General features: G+C 33.6%; 1 protein-coding gene across 1 annotated transcript in view; it reads right to left on the bottom strand.

Moving 5' to 3' along the window:
- LOC144840366 (uncharacterized) overlaps positions 1-16,628 on the bottom strand; it is a 60,040-nt gene that overhangs the window by 41,684 nt on the left and 1,728 nt on the right. The window contains exon 4 of the mRNA XM_078696158.1: positions 9,880-9,998. Coding sequence (XP_078552284.1) covers positions 9,880-9,998 — 119 coding nt within the window. The remainder of the gene's footprint in view (positions 1-9,879; positions 9,999-16,628) is intronic.

Here is a 16,628-nt window from a genome sequence, read left to right as displayed (position 1 = left end):
TGATGTGATCTTGTAAAGTGCTGGCATATATGGTGTATAGAACTGGACCGCATATACTACCCTGATACTACAGATTATACTGTTTATACTGTATATACTATATGACACAAGGGAGCAGTTAAAATAATAGATTTGACCCTAAAGGTGACTGGAAACAGGCACTTTCCATCAATCAATACAGTGTCCCTTTGGAAGACGGAAGAAAAAAAACAGATACTATACATGTATGTATGTATAGTAGGACTGGAGCTTAAGTTGGCCATTAGTCATAGCCATTTTAGTTTTTTGTTTATTTTAGGAACGGACCGCGCGTGTGAAAGGTACAGTAGTTAAAAAATAAAAATTATACTGCAAATTAATAAAGATCAAATTAAATATACGCCATAAAGAATCGGAATATATTGTGGGGAATAGTATTATAAAATTACATAGGGAGATTTGATAATAAGACATTAATCGAGTGAAATCCCGATAGCTGAGTTTTATTAAGTAAGCTGGCAGGAATAACTGTAGGCTATCTGTGTCCTGTTAGGACCGAGATGTCTGCCCATGTTGCAAGCCGTAATGTCTTCTTTCTTGGGCCGAAACGGCCCACTCTGTCACGGCCGTTAGTTTCAAAAGATGTTTAAATTAAATAATGTATTAATACTTATTAGGATGATATTTATTTGAATAAACGCCTCTCCCATAAAACATCACTTTGAATAATAATCACCCCCGCCAACCCAACTATCTAATAAACGTCCATCCCATCCACATTTATAATAACACAATTATACTATTTGTAGTAGAATTCATCGCACTGTTATCTACAATTTACCAAGCATTTGTTATTCTTTTTTACCACTTTTCATATCTATTAGATAGAGGATTTCATTTGATCATAAATGTTACCATATTATTAAAACTAAAAAATTTAATATATATCCCTCAAATAAGCCCCTCCCTCAAATGAACTCCGCCTCCCCACCTCCGCCCTATAAGGGCCCTACCAAATAATAAAGACTATACTTTAAAATGTTATTAATCATCTAAGACACTGTGAAACAGAATAGTTTAGTTTTACGAATGTCAAGCATTTTCAATAATGGTAACCGACAGAAAACGTAAAAGAAGAACATTATCATTCCGAGAACCATCGTCTACACTTCCTAGAGGGGGAGCGAGCGAAGCGAGCTCACCCTCTAGTAGGTGAAATTACGGAACCCGCCATTTCTTCAAATTTTTAACATGGTTCCGTATCAAAATGAAACACTAAGATAGCAATTTCGGGATCCAATACAATCACAAGGAGTTATCCGCTCTACCAAGCGGATAACTAACTAGATTTGAACTCGTCACTACGGACGAGTTAGGTTATCCGCAGCACAAACGCCACGTGCAGGTAATACGTTGGAATATTGCACACAGAAAAAGATTATGGCATTATGACCTGAAATGAAGAATACCCTTTGCAAAAAAGCCGTATACGATCCGTATACGTTGAAAACGTATACGGTCTATACGAATGAATATACGAAAGAGTTGGCGTTGTATACGTTTAGCATCTGTTCGTATCAATGCTTTTTCATGATAAGAATATCGTATACGGGACGTATACGAATCATATACGAACAATTTAGGCCATCTATATATAAATTATGGTTAATTCTGACATAGGCAAGCACAATGCAAAAACTTCGGTACAAATCTCCGCCTTGGATACCTACCTTATCTATCTCAGATGTACCGCGAAACGTAGATTTGATAACATTAGTGTTCAGTTCGACGCTATTTTTCCATATTTCTATCTTAGGAAGATATTATAAAGAGTTTTTTAACAACATTTATGATTTCAACAGTAGATTTTCTACTCAATTTCAATTCTTCGCGGTCAAGTAATTTCCGGGTTTACGATAAGTTCACCTTGCAGCAACATGGTTTCAACTATTTTCTCTCTTTTATACACAAGGGAGCAGTTAAAATAATAGATTTGACCCTAAAGGTGACTGGAAACAGGCACTTTCCATCAATCAATACAGTGTCCCTTTGGAAGACGGAAGAAAAAAACAGATAGTAGGACTGGAGCTTAAGTTGGCCATTAGTCATAGCCATTTTAGTTTTTTGTTTATTTTAGGAACGGACCGCGCGTGTGAAAGGTACAGTATTTCAAAAATAAAAATTATACTGCAAATTAATAAAGATCAAATTAAATATACACCATAAAGAATCGGAATATATTGTGGGGAATAGTATTATAAAATTACATAGGGAGATTTGATTTGAGACATTAATCGAGTGAAATCCCGATAGCTCGAGTTTTATTAAGTAAGCTGGCAGGAATAACTGTAGGTTATCTGTGTCCCGTTAGGACCAGATGTCTGTCCATGTTGCAAGCCGTAATGTCTTCTTTCTTGGGCCGAAACGGCCCACTCTGTCACGGCCGTTAGTTTCAAAAGATGTTTAAATTAAATAATGTATTAATACTTATTAGGATGATATTTATTTGAATAAACGCCTCTCCAATAAAACATCACTTTAAATAATAATCCCCCTCCCCCCCAACCCAACTATCTAATAAACGTCCATCCCATCCACATTTATAATAACACAATTATACTATTTGTAGTAGAATTCATCGCACTGTTATCTACAATTTACCAAGCATTTATTATTCTTTTTTACCACTTTTCATATCTATTAGAGGATTTCATTTGATTATAAATGTTACCATATTATTAAAACTAAAACATTTAACATATATCCCTCAAATAAGCACCTCCCTCAAATGAACTCCGCCTCCCCACCTCCGCCCTATAAGGGCCCTACCAAATAATAAAGACTATACTTTAAAATGTTATTAATCATCTAAGACACTGTGAAACAGAATAGTTTAGTTTTACGAATGTCAAGCATTTTCAATAATGGTAACTGACAGAAAACGTACAAGAAGAACATTATCATTCCGAGAACCATCGTCTACACTTCCTAGAGGTGGAGCGAGCGAAGCGAGCTCACCCTTACAACAAATACGTACGTAGGCTCTCTGGCCTAGGCCTAGCTAGCACCAGCCATTAGATAGTAGGCCTAGTCTAGTAGTATTATTAGTAAGTAGTAGGAGCTAGGACATAAGATCATATTTATTTCTATTTATTAGATAGCCTAGGCTACCGATAAAATTCAAACAACGTTTTTCGCAAGTCAATAAAGTACGCTAAACAGGTATACTACTAGGTAGGCCTAGAAAAAACAAGGGGCCATTTTCACAAATCGACGATGTTGTTTGCAGTTTTCCTTTATAAAAAATATGACAGAGTCTAGTTCAGTAAGTTCAGCCGCCGACCAGTGGCATATCCAGGGGGGGGGGGGAAGGGGCACCTTTGTTTGCCGGGGAAAAAATAGGCAAATAAGAATAAACTATTATTCTGACAATATTAAATTGAACTGTAAACATAATTCTTTTGAGTGTTTGTTTATTTACATATCATATTATTCCCTTCAGATCAACTATTTTTTATTTTCATTACATCTAACCAAACACGTAAAAACTGTGTACGCGCTAGATTGTTTAATCAAAAGTCTTTGAACGGTCCGGTGACCTATACCCTATTCAACCTTGTTTTTGCAGTTGAGCCTCACATGACCTGGGATTTGTATGTCTTCCTACGCTAAGATTATATAGTTCTACATGCAATGTGCTTTTTTCTCTAAGATATATATTTATTATAAGTGCCAAAAAAAAGTGCCTTTATTATTCAATTTTTTTTAAAGAAAAAGCACACATACCATAAAAAATATCCATGTATTTCATTTTTGGAACAGAATATTCCGTGAGGCTCAACTACAAAACCACAATTTTTTGATATGATGTCATCGTAAGCCAATCAAACCTGAGCTTTCCCGTAATTGGGATTTCTCATGGTTGAATAATCACCCGCATAGCGCGGAATGTTTTTTCTCGCGCGTGTACCATGAAGTCACATGACCGTCTGATCGTTACTAGACTACACAAAGTTAGAGCAATGAATTTGTCCGAATTCCGTTAAGTAAACAACTTTATATATTTCATAAGCATGTAATAACATGTTTTATTATTTCCAATGGTGACAGGCCTATATAAAATAAATTACTAAAAAACGTAATTATATGTAACCAAAAATGGCGTAGTTAATAGAATTGTCGACTGAGGCCGCAAATTGTTTTTTCTTTCGTGGCTAAAACGATCATTTTCGGCGATGTTTTAGACCCTATATTTCGAAAACTACAAGTCAGATTTTCGTAATTCTTTTTTTATTGTAATATTAATACAACTACTAACAGATAATGTTTAATTTGGTTTTAATTCTGCACGTTATCCCTATAAGACAGTACACTTAGACAACATGACTAAATAGTCTATGCAATCCAAGAACATATATTGATCAGGTGTATGTACAGGTAATGACACTAATTTTGTCGGCAAATTGGCAATTCCCGGCCCCCCCAAATTCAAAATCCTGGATACACCACTGCCGCCGATGACGACCGAGCGTCGCTCGGTTGCCTACAGTTCCAACTCGTGGTCGACTCGGCTCCCTGGTGGCCAATCATCGGGTACGTCGTTCGATCCTCTTTGGGTGGTCAAATTACATCGTTATGTTAAGCGATATTATTCCGCGACGTATGTTGTAGCATGGAGATGGAGTAACAATAATTTGGAAAATAATGCCGAAGAGGAAAACCATGACCAAAAACAGAAGTGGGGTCATTATATAATAATTATTATTATTATTTAACGATGAATACAATCGGATTTTGAATATGAAGTTGATCACTTCCGTAGAAAAAAAAATAAAAAAACAAAATTAGTGGTTATAGTAAATACAATTATATCGAATTTCAATTTATTCCCGGTAGCGAACAGATTGAATTGCTTTCATTTATCCCAGCGGTATTTCTGCTCGGTGATTAAGAAATCATAAAACATATCTTTCTTTATTTTCATGGTATTCCAATATGTTTAAAAAATAACTACCCTCAACTGTAAATAACAAATTAAATAAGTCTACTAAACATTGTTGATTTCCCATGGACCCAACAATACCCCAACTATTTCATTAATAATTGTTTATTTGTAACAGTTTATTTGAAATCCTTGTCCTTTGTTAATTCAATTGTGTGACAATTAAATTAGATTGTACATGCTGATGCTGTCTATTATGTAAAAAGATGATTCATGGTTATCAGATTCTTAAAAAAGATCAAAACTTTGAATTCTCAAAATGTGTTCTATATCTTTATTTGGAGTTAGACTCGTACTACATTCATTAAAATGATAAACAAATATCCAGCAGCCGTGTGTACAGAGGGGGCACAAAAAAACTATTACCTACTAATATTGTACACAGTTTTATTACATCCTTTTTTAAGTAACACATATTCAATATTATAGTAAAACTTCAATACGTCAATACGTAGTTACGAGGCGGTATCAACTAGGCTCATAGTTGTTTACCACTCTACGCCAATGATATGAATAAAGCTTATCTTATTAAATAGTATCGCGCCCGTGCATATACAACAAAAAGTTCACATATTTATATTAACAATTTTTTTTTTTATTTACGAATTAAATAAATAAAAATAATTAAATACTGCTCAGCTTATCAATGATGGAGGCATAAAAATAGGGGCGTAGGGTACCTTTTTACCAGGGAGATGTAAAATAATTATTTAACATTTACCTGGTTGGTTTTGCTACGTTCGCGTACAATTTATCATTTGGATTTTTTAAGTTATATGTAGGTTATGTTAAATTGTATTTATCAGTGACAACTCTAGGAAATTTACAGCAATTAGTTCTGTATGCCTAAAATAGTAAAATACTCTAAAATGTCGGAGCTTCTTTTTTTGTATTTCTGGCTGTTGAATGTTTTGTTGGCACCCCCTAACTCTGCAATGATGATATCCATAATGCATCGTATTTCCATTTCACCGTTGTTGATATACTACTAGCTAGAGTAGGTTATTAAAATAATACAATATAACCAAATCTAATTAATATATGGGGGAAAGCTAGCTAGCTTATTTTCACAATGAGTGTACCACAGACTCTTTTCCTTGGCGTATTTTTCCAAGGCCTAGTTACTCTTAGTTTACTAACTTTTTAATGGTGAGTTAAAACCCGTAGCCAAAAAATCAACAATGATGTTTGAAAATGAATGAAATCTGATCCATCCATGTGATGCATGCATGCAGCACACATAACACAGGCACGTTTTGGGCGAATTTATTTGGATCATTCCATATATATATAATAGGGAGCAACATATATTCTACATTTTTATTAAATCGTAATTTTTGGATTTTACTTACTCGTTTTAAATTTAATATACTGCGGGCCTAATTTAATATTTATTTATTTATTTCCAAGTACATTAATATTATTTAAAGCACTTTCAAATTAATAACAGCACATTTTGTGTGATTCACTTATTAATGGAACATACAAAAGGTAAAGAAATAGCAGAGGGGATAAACAAGGCAGAACAGCCTGGGTGGGTTTTTATGCTTGCTAGAAAAACAACGTCTCGTAAAATTTTTTTCATTTGCGAAAACTATGAACTAAATCATCATAGGATATACCGACTGAAAAAAACAAAAAAATTGTACACTAATTATTAAAGCCAAGATGCACCTGCCATACTGTAATACGATGCAGTTTGTATACACACGTCGTCATATACGGCTCGTATAATTAGGAAATTGTTTATAAATGATCGTATACGGTTCGTATATGTTTATTATGCGGGCAGGAACTTCCGAATTGACGTATACGTTTCGTAAACGAAATGGACTTCCTATACGAAATATATACAAAACGTATGTAAATCGTATATGTTCGTATATGGCTTTTTTGCAAAGGGATGACATGTTAGTGCTGAATTCTGTCAATTTTGTGTCATATACTATATACAGTGTACACAGTATAATCTGTATACATATTACATACAGTGTAGAATAGGTGAAATTACAGGACCTGCCATTTATTCCAATTTTAACATGGTGACGGTATCAAAATGAAACACGAATATAGCAATTTTGAAAGGAAATTATCTTAGCAACAACATATTAACTTGTAGAAGAAATTTGAATACGTAAAATATAGATGCGGGCTCTTTTAAATGTGATGAACTATGACGCAAAAGATAAAAATAAGACTTTTTTTATTCAACTGGCTATAATATGGTGACGTCACAACATCTGATTTGAAAAATGTTCACATGAATTCGTATCTACAATCCAATAGCTTCCAGAAAATGTTTTAATTATGATTATCACTTTTTATTCTGACAAGCTATAACAGATTGAAATTTACTGTAAAGATAAAAATAGGTGAACCACGTTATTTACATTTTTAGACATGATGACGTCATAAAAATTAAAATATTTTTTAACTCATGCGGAAGATAGTTGATTGACCTTGACAGTATTAAAATATCGGGGGAAATGGAATACGTATAAGCGAGATGCGCTCTATTTAATGTGATGAGCAATTACGAAAGAGTAAAAAATCCTATATTTTACATTCGTGTGGCCATACGATGACGTCATAACATCCGAGGGGTAAAGATTCTGCATGAATTCATATCTACAACATATCTGCTTACATATTAAATTTAAAAAAATGGGGGTCATGGATGATCCTGAAGAGCTATAATAGATTCAAAATAGGCATAATTTTGATAATATTTTGTCACTTTTTCAACTAAAACGCGCGCAAATGGTCTCAACGTGTTCGTATGACGTCATTTTAATTTGAAATGATGTCAATCTTTTTTAAAATGACTAAGAAAGGCTGTAAAATCATAATTCAAGAGAAAAACACATGATTTTCATGCTCCGTGCGCACCTTACGCGTAATTTTTTTCACGCGCGTGAGAATTTTTGACATGCTCAAAATGTCATGATCAGCGTAGAAAGTTGATTAGAAATTAATTTTGCGCATTTTTAAATATTAAATGCACGTGCGCGCATAACTTCTTGTGAAACACGCCATAGAAAGTTTGCCCTTGATATGACTTAAATTTTCACCAAATGTCAAAACAAAGTGACTTTTGGTTTATAATCTATGATCAATCATTGAAATTCATAAAATCGTGTGTAACTTACGCTGCGCGACTCTAACGTCATATCACGAAGTTTCTTGCACATCTACAGCTAGAGGTCAATCTTTTGAAGTTATACAAAGTTATGTTCACAAGCAATAGGGGATATGCTGGTCACAAAAATCCGGGAAAGAAAGAAGAATAACAAAGAAAATGAAAAAGATATTTACAATCACAAGGGTTATTCGCAACTAAGTTGCGAATAACCAAAAAACTAGACATGAAACTCGTCACTTTGACGAGTTAGTTATCCGCACGACAGACGCCACGTGCACGTCATATGTCATCGCTATGTTAAAAACTATAATAAGAGGTGGTCCTGTATTTTCGCCTATGCTACAATGTATTATAATTATACAGTACTAGAGGGTGAGCTCGCTTCGCTCGCTCCCCCTCTAGGAAGTGTAGACGATGGTTCTCGGAATGATAATGTTCTTCTTTTACGTTTTCTGTCGGTTACCATTATTGAAAATGCTTGACATTCGTAAAACTAAACTATTCTGTTTCACAGTGTCTTAGATGATTAATGACATTTTAAAGTATAGTCTTTATTATTTGGTAGGGCCCTTATAGGGCGGAGGTGGGGAGGCGCGTCATCAAAATAAAACACAAAGATAGAAATTTCTGAAGAAAATTATCTCAGCAACAACATATTAACGTGTAGAAGAAATTTGTGTGATGAACTCTGACGATGAAAATTTGACCTTTTTAATTAAACTTGTCATATGATGACGTCACAACATCCGATTGGCGAAATGTTCACATGATTTCGTATCTACAATCCAATAGCTTCCAGAAAACGTTTTAATCGTGATTATCACATTTTATTCTTACGAGCTATTACAGATTAAAATTTACTGTAAAGATGAAATTAATGGATGCAATTTTTAGGCATGGTGACGTCATAAAAATTAAAATATTTTTATCTCATGCAAATTGTTTAAAAGTTGGTAAAATTACTAGAAAAGGCTTGAAAAACCAAAATCACAAAAAAAAAAAAGGTTTTTTGCGCTACGTGCGCGTAAAAATATTGCGCGCGCGTGAGCATTTTTGACATGCTCAAAATGACATGAAATGCGTAGAAATTAGATTAGAAATTATTTTTTCATATTTTTAAATTTTATTAGTTATTAAACTAAGTTGTGGATAACCAAAAAAAAAAAAAGATCCCGACAATAACAAGTGCGGATAACCAATTAGACCATGTCCACTTGAAATGGCATCATACGAGCATGTTGAATTAGACAATTTGTGTGCGATTTAGTTAAAATTTACAAAATATTGTCAAAATCATGCCTACTCTCCTCGGGATCAACCATGACCTTTTTGTTTAACTTATACCGGTAATGCAAGTAGATATGAATTCCTGCAAAATTGTTTCCTCTCGGATTTTATGACATCATCGTATGGCTACCCGAATATCAAATATAGGATTTTTGTTTCTTTCGTCATAGCTCATCACATTTAATAGAGCGCATCTCGAAAAATGGCCATAAGGAATTTATGTAGCTAGATGAAATTGATCTTAAGATAATTAACGGACAAAATAATGCTAAGGAAAGAATAAATAAAGATTCTGACAAAATCAATAAGGTTATGCATGATAATGCATAACCTAATATATAAATAAAATACTGGTTAGGAGAGTGTTGACTGTAGCAGTTTTCTGTGCCTCAGAGGCATTATTACTGTACTGTATTGGTTTAATAATAATTATATTGTACTGTATATGAAAATATTCATTGTAAGTTACCCATTTTCCTCCGATCTGTTATCGCAGAGAAGACATTACAAAGTGCAGAGAGTGACTTATTGATATTTGCTGTTTCCTTCAACCTATTCCCAGTGGCACCACTTACTGATACTCTGTCACTAAAAAGTAAACAAATTAAGTGAAAAACTATTGTTCAAGTTAAATTACTGCTAGTAGCTAGGCACCTGTCATTTCGACGACATAGCAAGTCTGCTACAAAATATCAAAGAATGGTAGAAATCTATGTATGCTCATTTTCTAATAGTGAATAATGTAATGTAATGATATACATTTATAATTGAAAAATCAACCTTAGTATCACAATTCAATTGGGTTCACGAATTTGCCCCAGAAAGGTCCAGTGAAGGAATTGTCCAGATGTTTTAATGGCCACTAGGCATAACAAGTAGGTCCCCAAAGAAAACAGTTGACTGTTTCCATTGTAAAACTATTAGATATTGACAGTTTTAAGCAGATATTCGACAGGGCCAATCCGTCATTGTGCCTGGACAGACTTAGGAATAATCATTGATTGTTAATGAACTGAAGCCGATATACCCCCAAGTTTCAGGGAGCCTTACCGACACTAACTCAGAAGCACATCTACAGCCACAACTCACTTACAAAATCATTCATCTTCTGTTCCTGTTTCTTTTGCATTATCCTGTTTCTTTATAATTACAGTATATTGTATTGTGTATTATAACGTATTATTGAATAAACAACTATGATATTCAATCAACCAAGCGAGTAGAGTCTTTAATACAGTAAAACCTCGCACATTATATTATTATACAATAATGCCCAAAGTCAATTGTAGTATGAGCTAAAACTAAAAAAATGACATCCTTTTAATTCATAAAAAAACTTCAATCCAAATCAAGCGAAATTTGAATACCTGTAAATCAAGACGGATTTTGCATTTTTTAACCCTCGAAGGCCAGTCTAAGTTGCACTTTTTTGGGTACTGAAAGAGTCACCCTTAATAGGGGTTCTATTGTAGTAAGTTATCATAGTGACCGGTTTATTCAAGAATTAAATATCAATTTTGTATTTTTTGCTTAATTCGAAAAATCGCACACTTTTTATATCTCAGAAATTTTTGGCCAGATATGATCGTATTTGGTGCCAAATACTCAGAAGATACATATTTCTATTAACTCTAATGGACAACTTTTGCCAAAAATGACCGTGAAACTTTATTTTTGACAATTGGTCAAGAAAATGGCCATATCAATATCTCAGCAACCATAGTCAGAAAGTAAATAATTAGTCTCAAATTACTTGCAAAATATCTATAATATAATAGCACTAAGCCAAAATTTGTTCCTCTTTCTCCTCTTAAACCGCAAGTCCGATATTAGAGCCGTTCAAGCTAGGACACCTTTTAATTCTCCTCTATCCATTAATCTATATTAGAACGCCACATTTGTACGAAAAATGTGTTTTTTTAGACTAATTTCTTTACAACTGCCGAATGGCGCTTTCGACAATTCTCTGCCATTTTTCTATGTCACAATTTGTTCACTCAGGCCATTAGCAATATCGAGACAGCACATGTGATCCGCGTAGCTGCAGTTATAGTATGGCGACAGTGCTGTCGTGCGCCATTATTTCAAATAAAACGGGCGGTAAGTACAAAACTGTATTCTGGCTCATGTTTCTACCTCAATGCACACCGCTCGACCTGCCAAACATAAGATTGAGCACCCTTTTACCAAGCACCAAATGCATTGATAACACTGGCTAGGTTATGTGTCTTTAATTAATATTCCTAAACTTCTATACACTAGGCATAGCTGAATGCGGGATGATTTGGCCCAGGTGTGACTAGACGAATCAGCCCACTTTTAGGCCGATATAATGTATGACTAAGTGTGGCTTCTAATTACATTAGGTCCCAGTAGGTTTTTATGATTTTAAATATAGTGAAGTACATTATGTTAACATTATGTTTTGTTATTTTTTGAGGATTTTTAAATGTTTTCGCTTTATGTAATTGATTTTCAATGGATCTCCTTCCTAAATATTAAAACTCCTTCCTAAATATAGAAACTCTTTTCTAAATATAAGAACTACTTCATAAATATAAAAACTCCTTCCTAAATATTAAAACTATACTTCAATTCAATTCAATTCACATTTATTTACTCATCCTTTATAAATATAGTTTCATAGCATACATGATGGCAAGGATCCTGCATAGAAAAGTTTACACTTCTGTTTTCGCAGGACCCTTTTACATAAAAAACATAAAACAATAAACACAACATAATAGATACAAAATAAAAAAAACATTTCCTATATACATTTTAGAGTTGTTCATCATCAAAAAGCGATAGTGTTTTTCTAACATGATTATTTTTTCATTTTTTCTTAAAAAAGAAGATATTCAGTTTATTACTTCCAGTACATGTGGATTCTTTCTTTATATATTATAGCAAAAGTATGAATACATATAATATAAAACAGGCTAAAACACAACGCATAATATATGCATATATATTTTATGAGTGAAGCATTTTAAGTTCTGTAATTCGATAAAATGTCTCTTTTTATATATTTTTTTAGTATTTTATAATTTTTGTTAACAATATCTAAGTGATTTCTACAGAGCTCGTTCCATAGTTTCGGTCCGTGTATACTGATAAAATGTTGACCAGACGTTAACCTACAAATATTTCGAAGATTATGGGTAGTATTTTCGTTTCTTTTGAATATCATTTGGATTCGTCTGGGTAAAACATTACTTTTAATCTGGGCCATGAAACCTAGGACGGTAACTCTGTTGATATCTTGTATGTTAAGTATATTTAATTGCTTAAACAGTGGCTCAGACTGTTGCCATGGCTTTTTAAATAAAATAATTCTAGCAGCCTTTTTCTGGAGTTTAAGAAGGGATTCTAGTGTACTATCATATGTACTGCCCCAAATAGGGGCAGTAGAATTAATGTATTATACAAATTTGTTAAAATATAATTAGGAAAACAATGTCTAGTTTTTATCAATACTCCATCTAATAAGCCTTAATATGATTTTTCCAGCAAAGGTTTTCATTTATTACAACCCCAAGAAATGTTACATTTTTTTGTTGTTCTAAAGTAATGTTATTCATTTTCAATTCAATGTTGGTTGTAATAATATGCCTTTGGGCAGTTAAGATTACGTAATTTGTTTTGCTGGTGTTTAATAAAAGTTTATTAGCTTTGAACCACATATTAATTCTGTCTAGTTCCACATTCATCGTGTTTGCCAATGCGTTCAGGTTATTTCCACACTTGAATCCTGTTGTATCATTGGCAAAGCTAATTAATTCAATTTGTGTACTTGAGTTACATATATCGTTTACATATACAAGAAACAACAAAGGTCCCAAAACGGACCCTTGTGGAACACCAATACTAGTCTCCTTAATATTAGACGAAGTACCATTTATAAAAACATATTGCTTTCGTGATTTTAAATAGTTACTGAACCATTTTAGTGTAACACCTCTTATACCATAGTGGAACAGCTTGTTCAGTATTCTGTGGTCAATAATATCAAATGCCTTTGACAAATCCATAAATGTGGCAATTACGAACTCTTTGTTTTCAAATGCCTTTAGTATTTTGTGGACCAGATCAATTATAGCGTGGGAGGTTGAATGATTGTTTCGGAAGCCGTATTGCCAATCATTTAGTATATTGTAAGTTTTAAAGTAATTATACAATCTGGAATGGACTATCTTTTCAAAGATTTCAGAGAAAATTGGTAGTAGTGATATCGGGCGATAATTCGAGGCTAAACGACGGTCCCCTTTTTGTATATGGGAATTACTTTTGCAATTTTTATCTGTTCCGGTATTAAGCCGGAGTGAAGAGATACGTTAAATATGTAAGTCAAGGGCTTTACAATAGCATCACCAACTGCCTTGACTACCTTTGGTGAAATATCATCAAAACCAGGTGTTTACATTTACATGGTAGAAAAACATAGAATTACTTTGCCTGTTTAGCAGATAATCAGAGTATTTTTCCGTTGATGGCTTAATACTGTCTCGTACCTTGAGACCAACATTAATAAAATAATCGTTAATGTGGTTTGCAATAGGCTCACAACCATCTATGAGTTTTTCACCAGATGTAAAAGTGGATGGAACATTATTTTTGCCTCCACCTGGATTTATAATATCATTTATAATATTCCATGTTTTTTTTTTATTTCCTTTAGTATTGTTAAAAACATTTTGATAATATGATTTCTTTGCATTTTTTCATGTACGCATAAATGACTTTATTAAACTCTTTATAAATATCCTTATTTTTAGACGAGGGATGTTTTATAAATTTGTTGTACAACACATGTTTTCTTTTGCTAGACTTTAATAGTCTTGAGCTCATCCATGGTTGTTTGAACTTTTTATACTTTTTGTAATTTTCTTAAACTTTTTCTTTTTTTTTAAAGTTTTTATTATATAATTTTTTGAAAGTGTTGATAAAAGCATTGTAAGCATCATCAGGGTTTGTCCTTGCATATACATCCGCCCAATCAACAGGTAATAAGTCATTATATATAGTTTAGGATGCTAGGAATACGTTTGCACACTAAGCATATCCATGGGCCTTTTTTTCCTTTTGCGTCTACACATGTCCTGTGGTACTGCTTTGAACAAAGAGTACATGCTATTGTGTTTTCGGAGGCGATTTCGTTGAGTTGTTGTAAACAGGATCTGGAGAAACCGGTGATAATACGGGGGGCGATTTCATTGATTGAAATAATTCAATCAAGTCAGCGCTATCATTTGGTGACAATGCCATTGTTTGTGCTTGCTTAGGTGTGACGACCACGTTTGGATTTGAACCTTGATGATCAAGATTATGTTGTTTAAATTAAGTAAAGCTTTAAAAAAAACTCAGTTACAGCACTTTTTTGTATATAAAATAGTATTTTAGACGGTCGTATAACAATCAGCACTAGTTGGGTTGGAATTTGCTTTGTAGAAGATATATAATAAATCGCGAAGTTTAAGCCTATGCAATACGTAGTCCACCGTACAATAGGCCTACTTGGCTCGTCTTGGTTGGCGTCCCTAGTTACCGGTGGGTGGCAACCAATGTACTTGCGGCGCGAAGGCCTAGCTGATCAAGATTTTGAGAAGAATGGTTTTGACTTACAAATTATAGATTTTTGTCGTATTCTTCAATCAATAAAGATTTTTTGTTAGTTTATGAGCTGTTTCACGTCAAATATATCCAAAAAGCGGGAAATTAGTCCCTTTTAGAGTCGGTTTGGTCGGATCTTTGCTGTATGACGCCAACAATACACTTCGTAAATATAAAAACTCCTTCCTAAATAGATTATGATGGTACTGTACCACACGTGTTATTCCCATTTTCTATCCTTCCGAAATATAAAAACTCCTTCCTAAATATAAAAAGTCCTTCCTAAATAAAAAAACTCCTTCTTAAATAACCCTCTAAAAAATCTCAACTATCAACTGAACCAAACCCTCTAAATAACTTCAGCTATGAACTCAACCTAACCCTCTAAATAAGTATCAACTGAATCACCCTTTTCATAATTTTTCAACTGTCGACTAAACTTAACGCTGTAAATAATCTCAGCTATTAACTGAACCAAACCCTCTAAATAACCTCAGCTTTGAACTGAACCTAACCATTTATATAATCTCAACTGTGTCAACTAAACCTAACTCTTTTTGTAGTTAGTAATTGTAGCATTGTGTAATTGTTATATCATTTGGCTTTAACTGTGATTACATTCAGACATGGTACCGGTATAGTATATACCCTATAGGAAAAACATTCGGGATCCCACCGAGATCACGGTCGGGATCCCGCCAGGATCTTGCCGTGATCCCGATATTTTCGACCAAAATTTTTCGTCAGGAATTTCGATCGAAAATATCGGGATCTCGATCGACGTCCCGATCTTTTGGGAATCCTGATTACCCATCCCGTATCAAGATTTTCATCTGGATTCACAAGAAATCTGGATTTTTGGTCGGGAATTTCGGTCGAAAATATCGGGATCTCGATCGACGTCCCGATCTTGGGAATCCCAATATCGAGATCTCGGAAGGATTTTAGGAACTATCCCGCTTACATATCCCGTAGGGATTTTTGACCGAAACAACGAGTTCCCGATAAAAATTTCGGCCCGTGGAATTTTTATCCAATATCGCGAAACAACGAGATCCCGATCGGAGGATCCTGTCACGTTCCTGGTTTTTTTAACGAACATCATAGCTAAAAATCTCAAAATGATATACCGATCATAACCCACAAAGAGTTCCTTGTAAAGTAACAGAAATCTAAAGTGGTTTTCAAAAAGGAGATGACGGATAGTAAGATAAAATAAAGGTAGGCTTTTAACTTAACGTTTCTGCTATTTTTATTCAACATTTTTTCAATTCTTAGAAGGACTTGTATTTATTATTTCTGATTCCTCTAATTTTGTCATTTAGTTTTTTTACGATAGTATCCCAAACTTCATTCTTTTTTTCGAGGTTACTGCACGGATAGACGCTAAAAATATGACCTGAAAATAAAAGAAAGTGAATCATTATTAATTTAATTAAACAGAATTATTGCTGGTAATATAATACATTTTCAAATTAAATGTTGAGTTCAATGTCTAATAGGCCAACTTGATTTTGTTGTTGGATTAAAGGCTATACTTTAATGTACTAACGATTTCTTTAATCCTGTTTAACCCGTAACGTTACATTTTATATTTGATTTAAT

This window comes from Antedon bifida, chromosome 4 (assembly GCF_963402885.1).
Source record: "Antedon bifida chromosome 4, ecAntBifi1.1, whole genome shotgun sequence".
Taxonomy (NCBI): domain Eukaryota; kingdom Metazoa; phylum Echinodermata; class Crinoidea; order Comatulida; family Antedonidae; genus Antedon; species Antedon bifida.
Note: the sequence above shows the minus strand (reverse complement) of the source record. Positions and strands in the feature narration are given on the sequence as shown.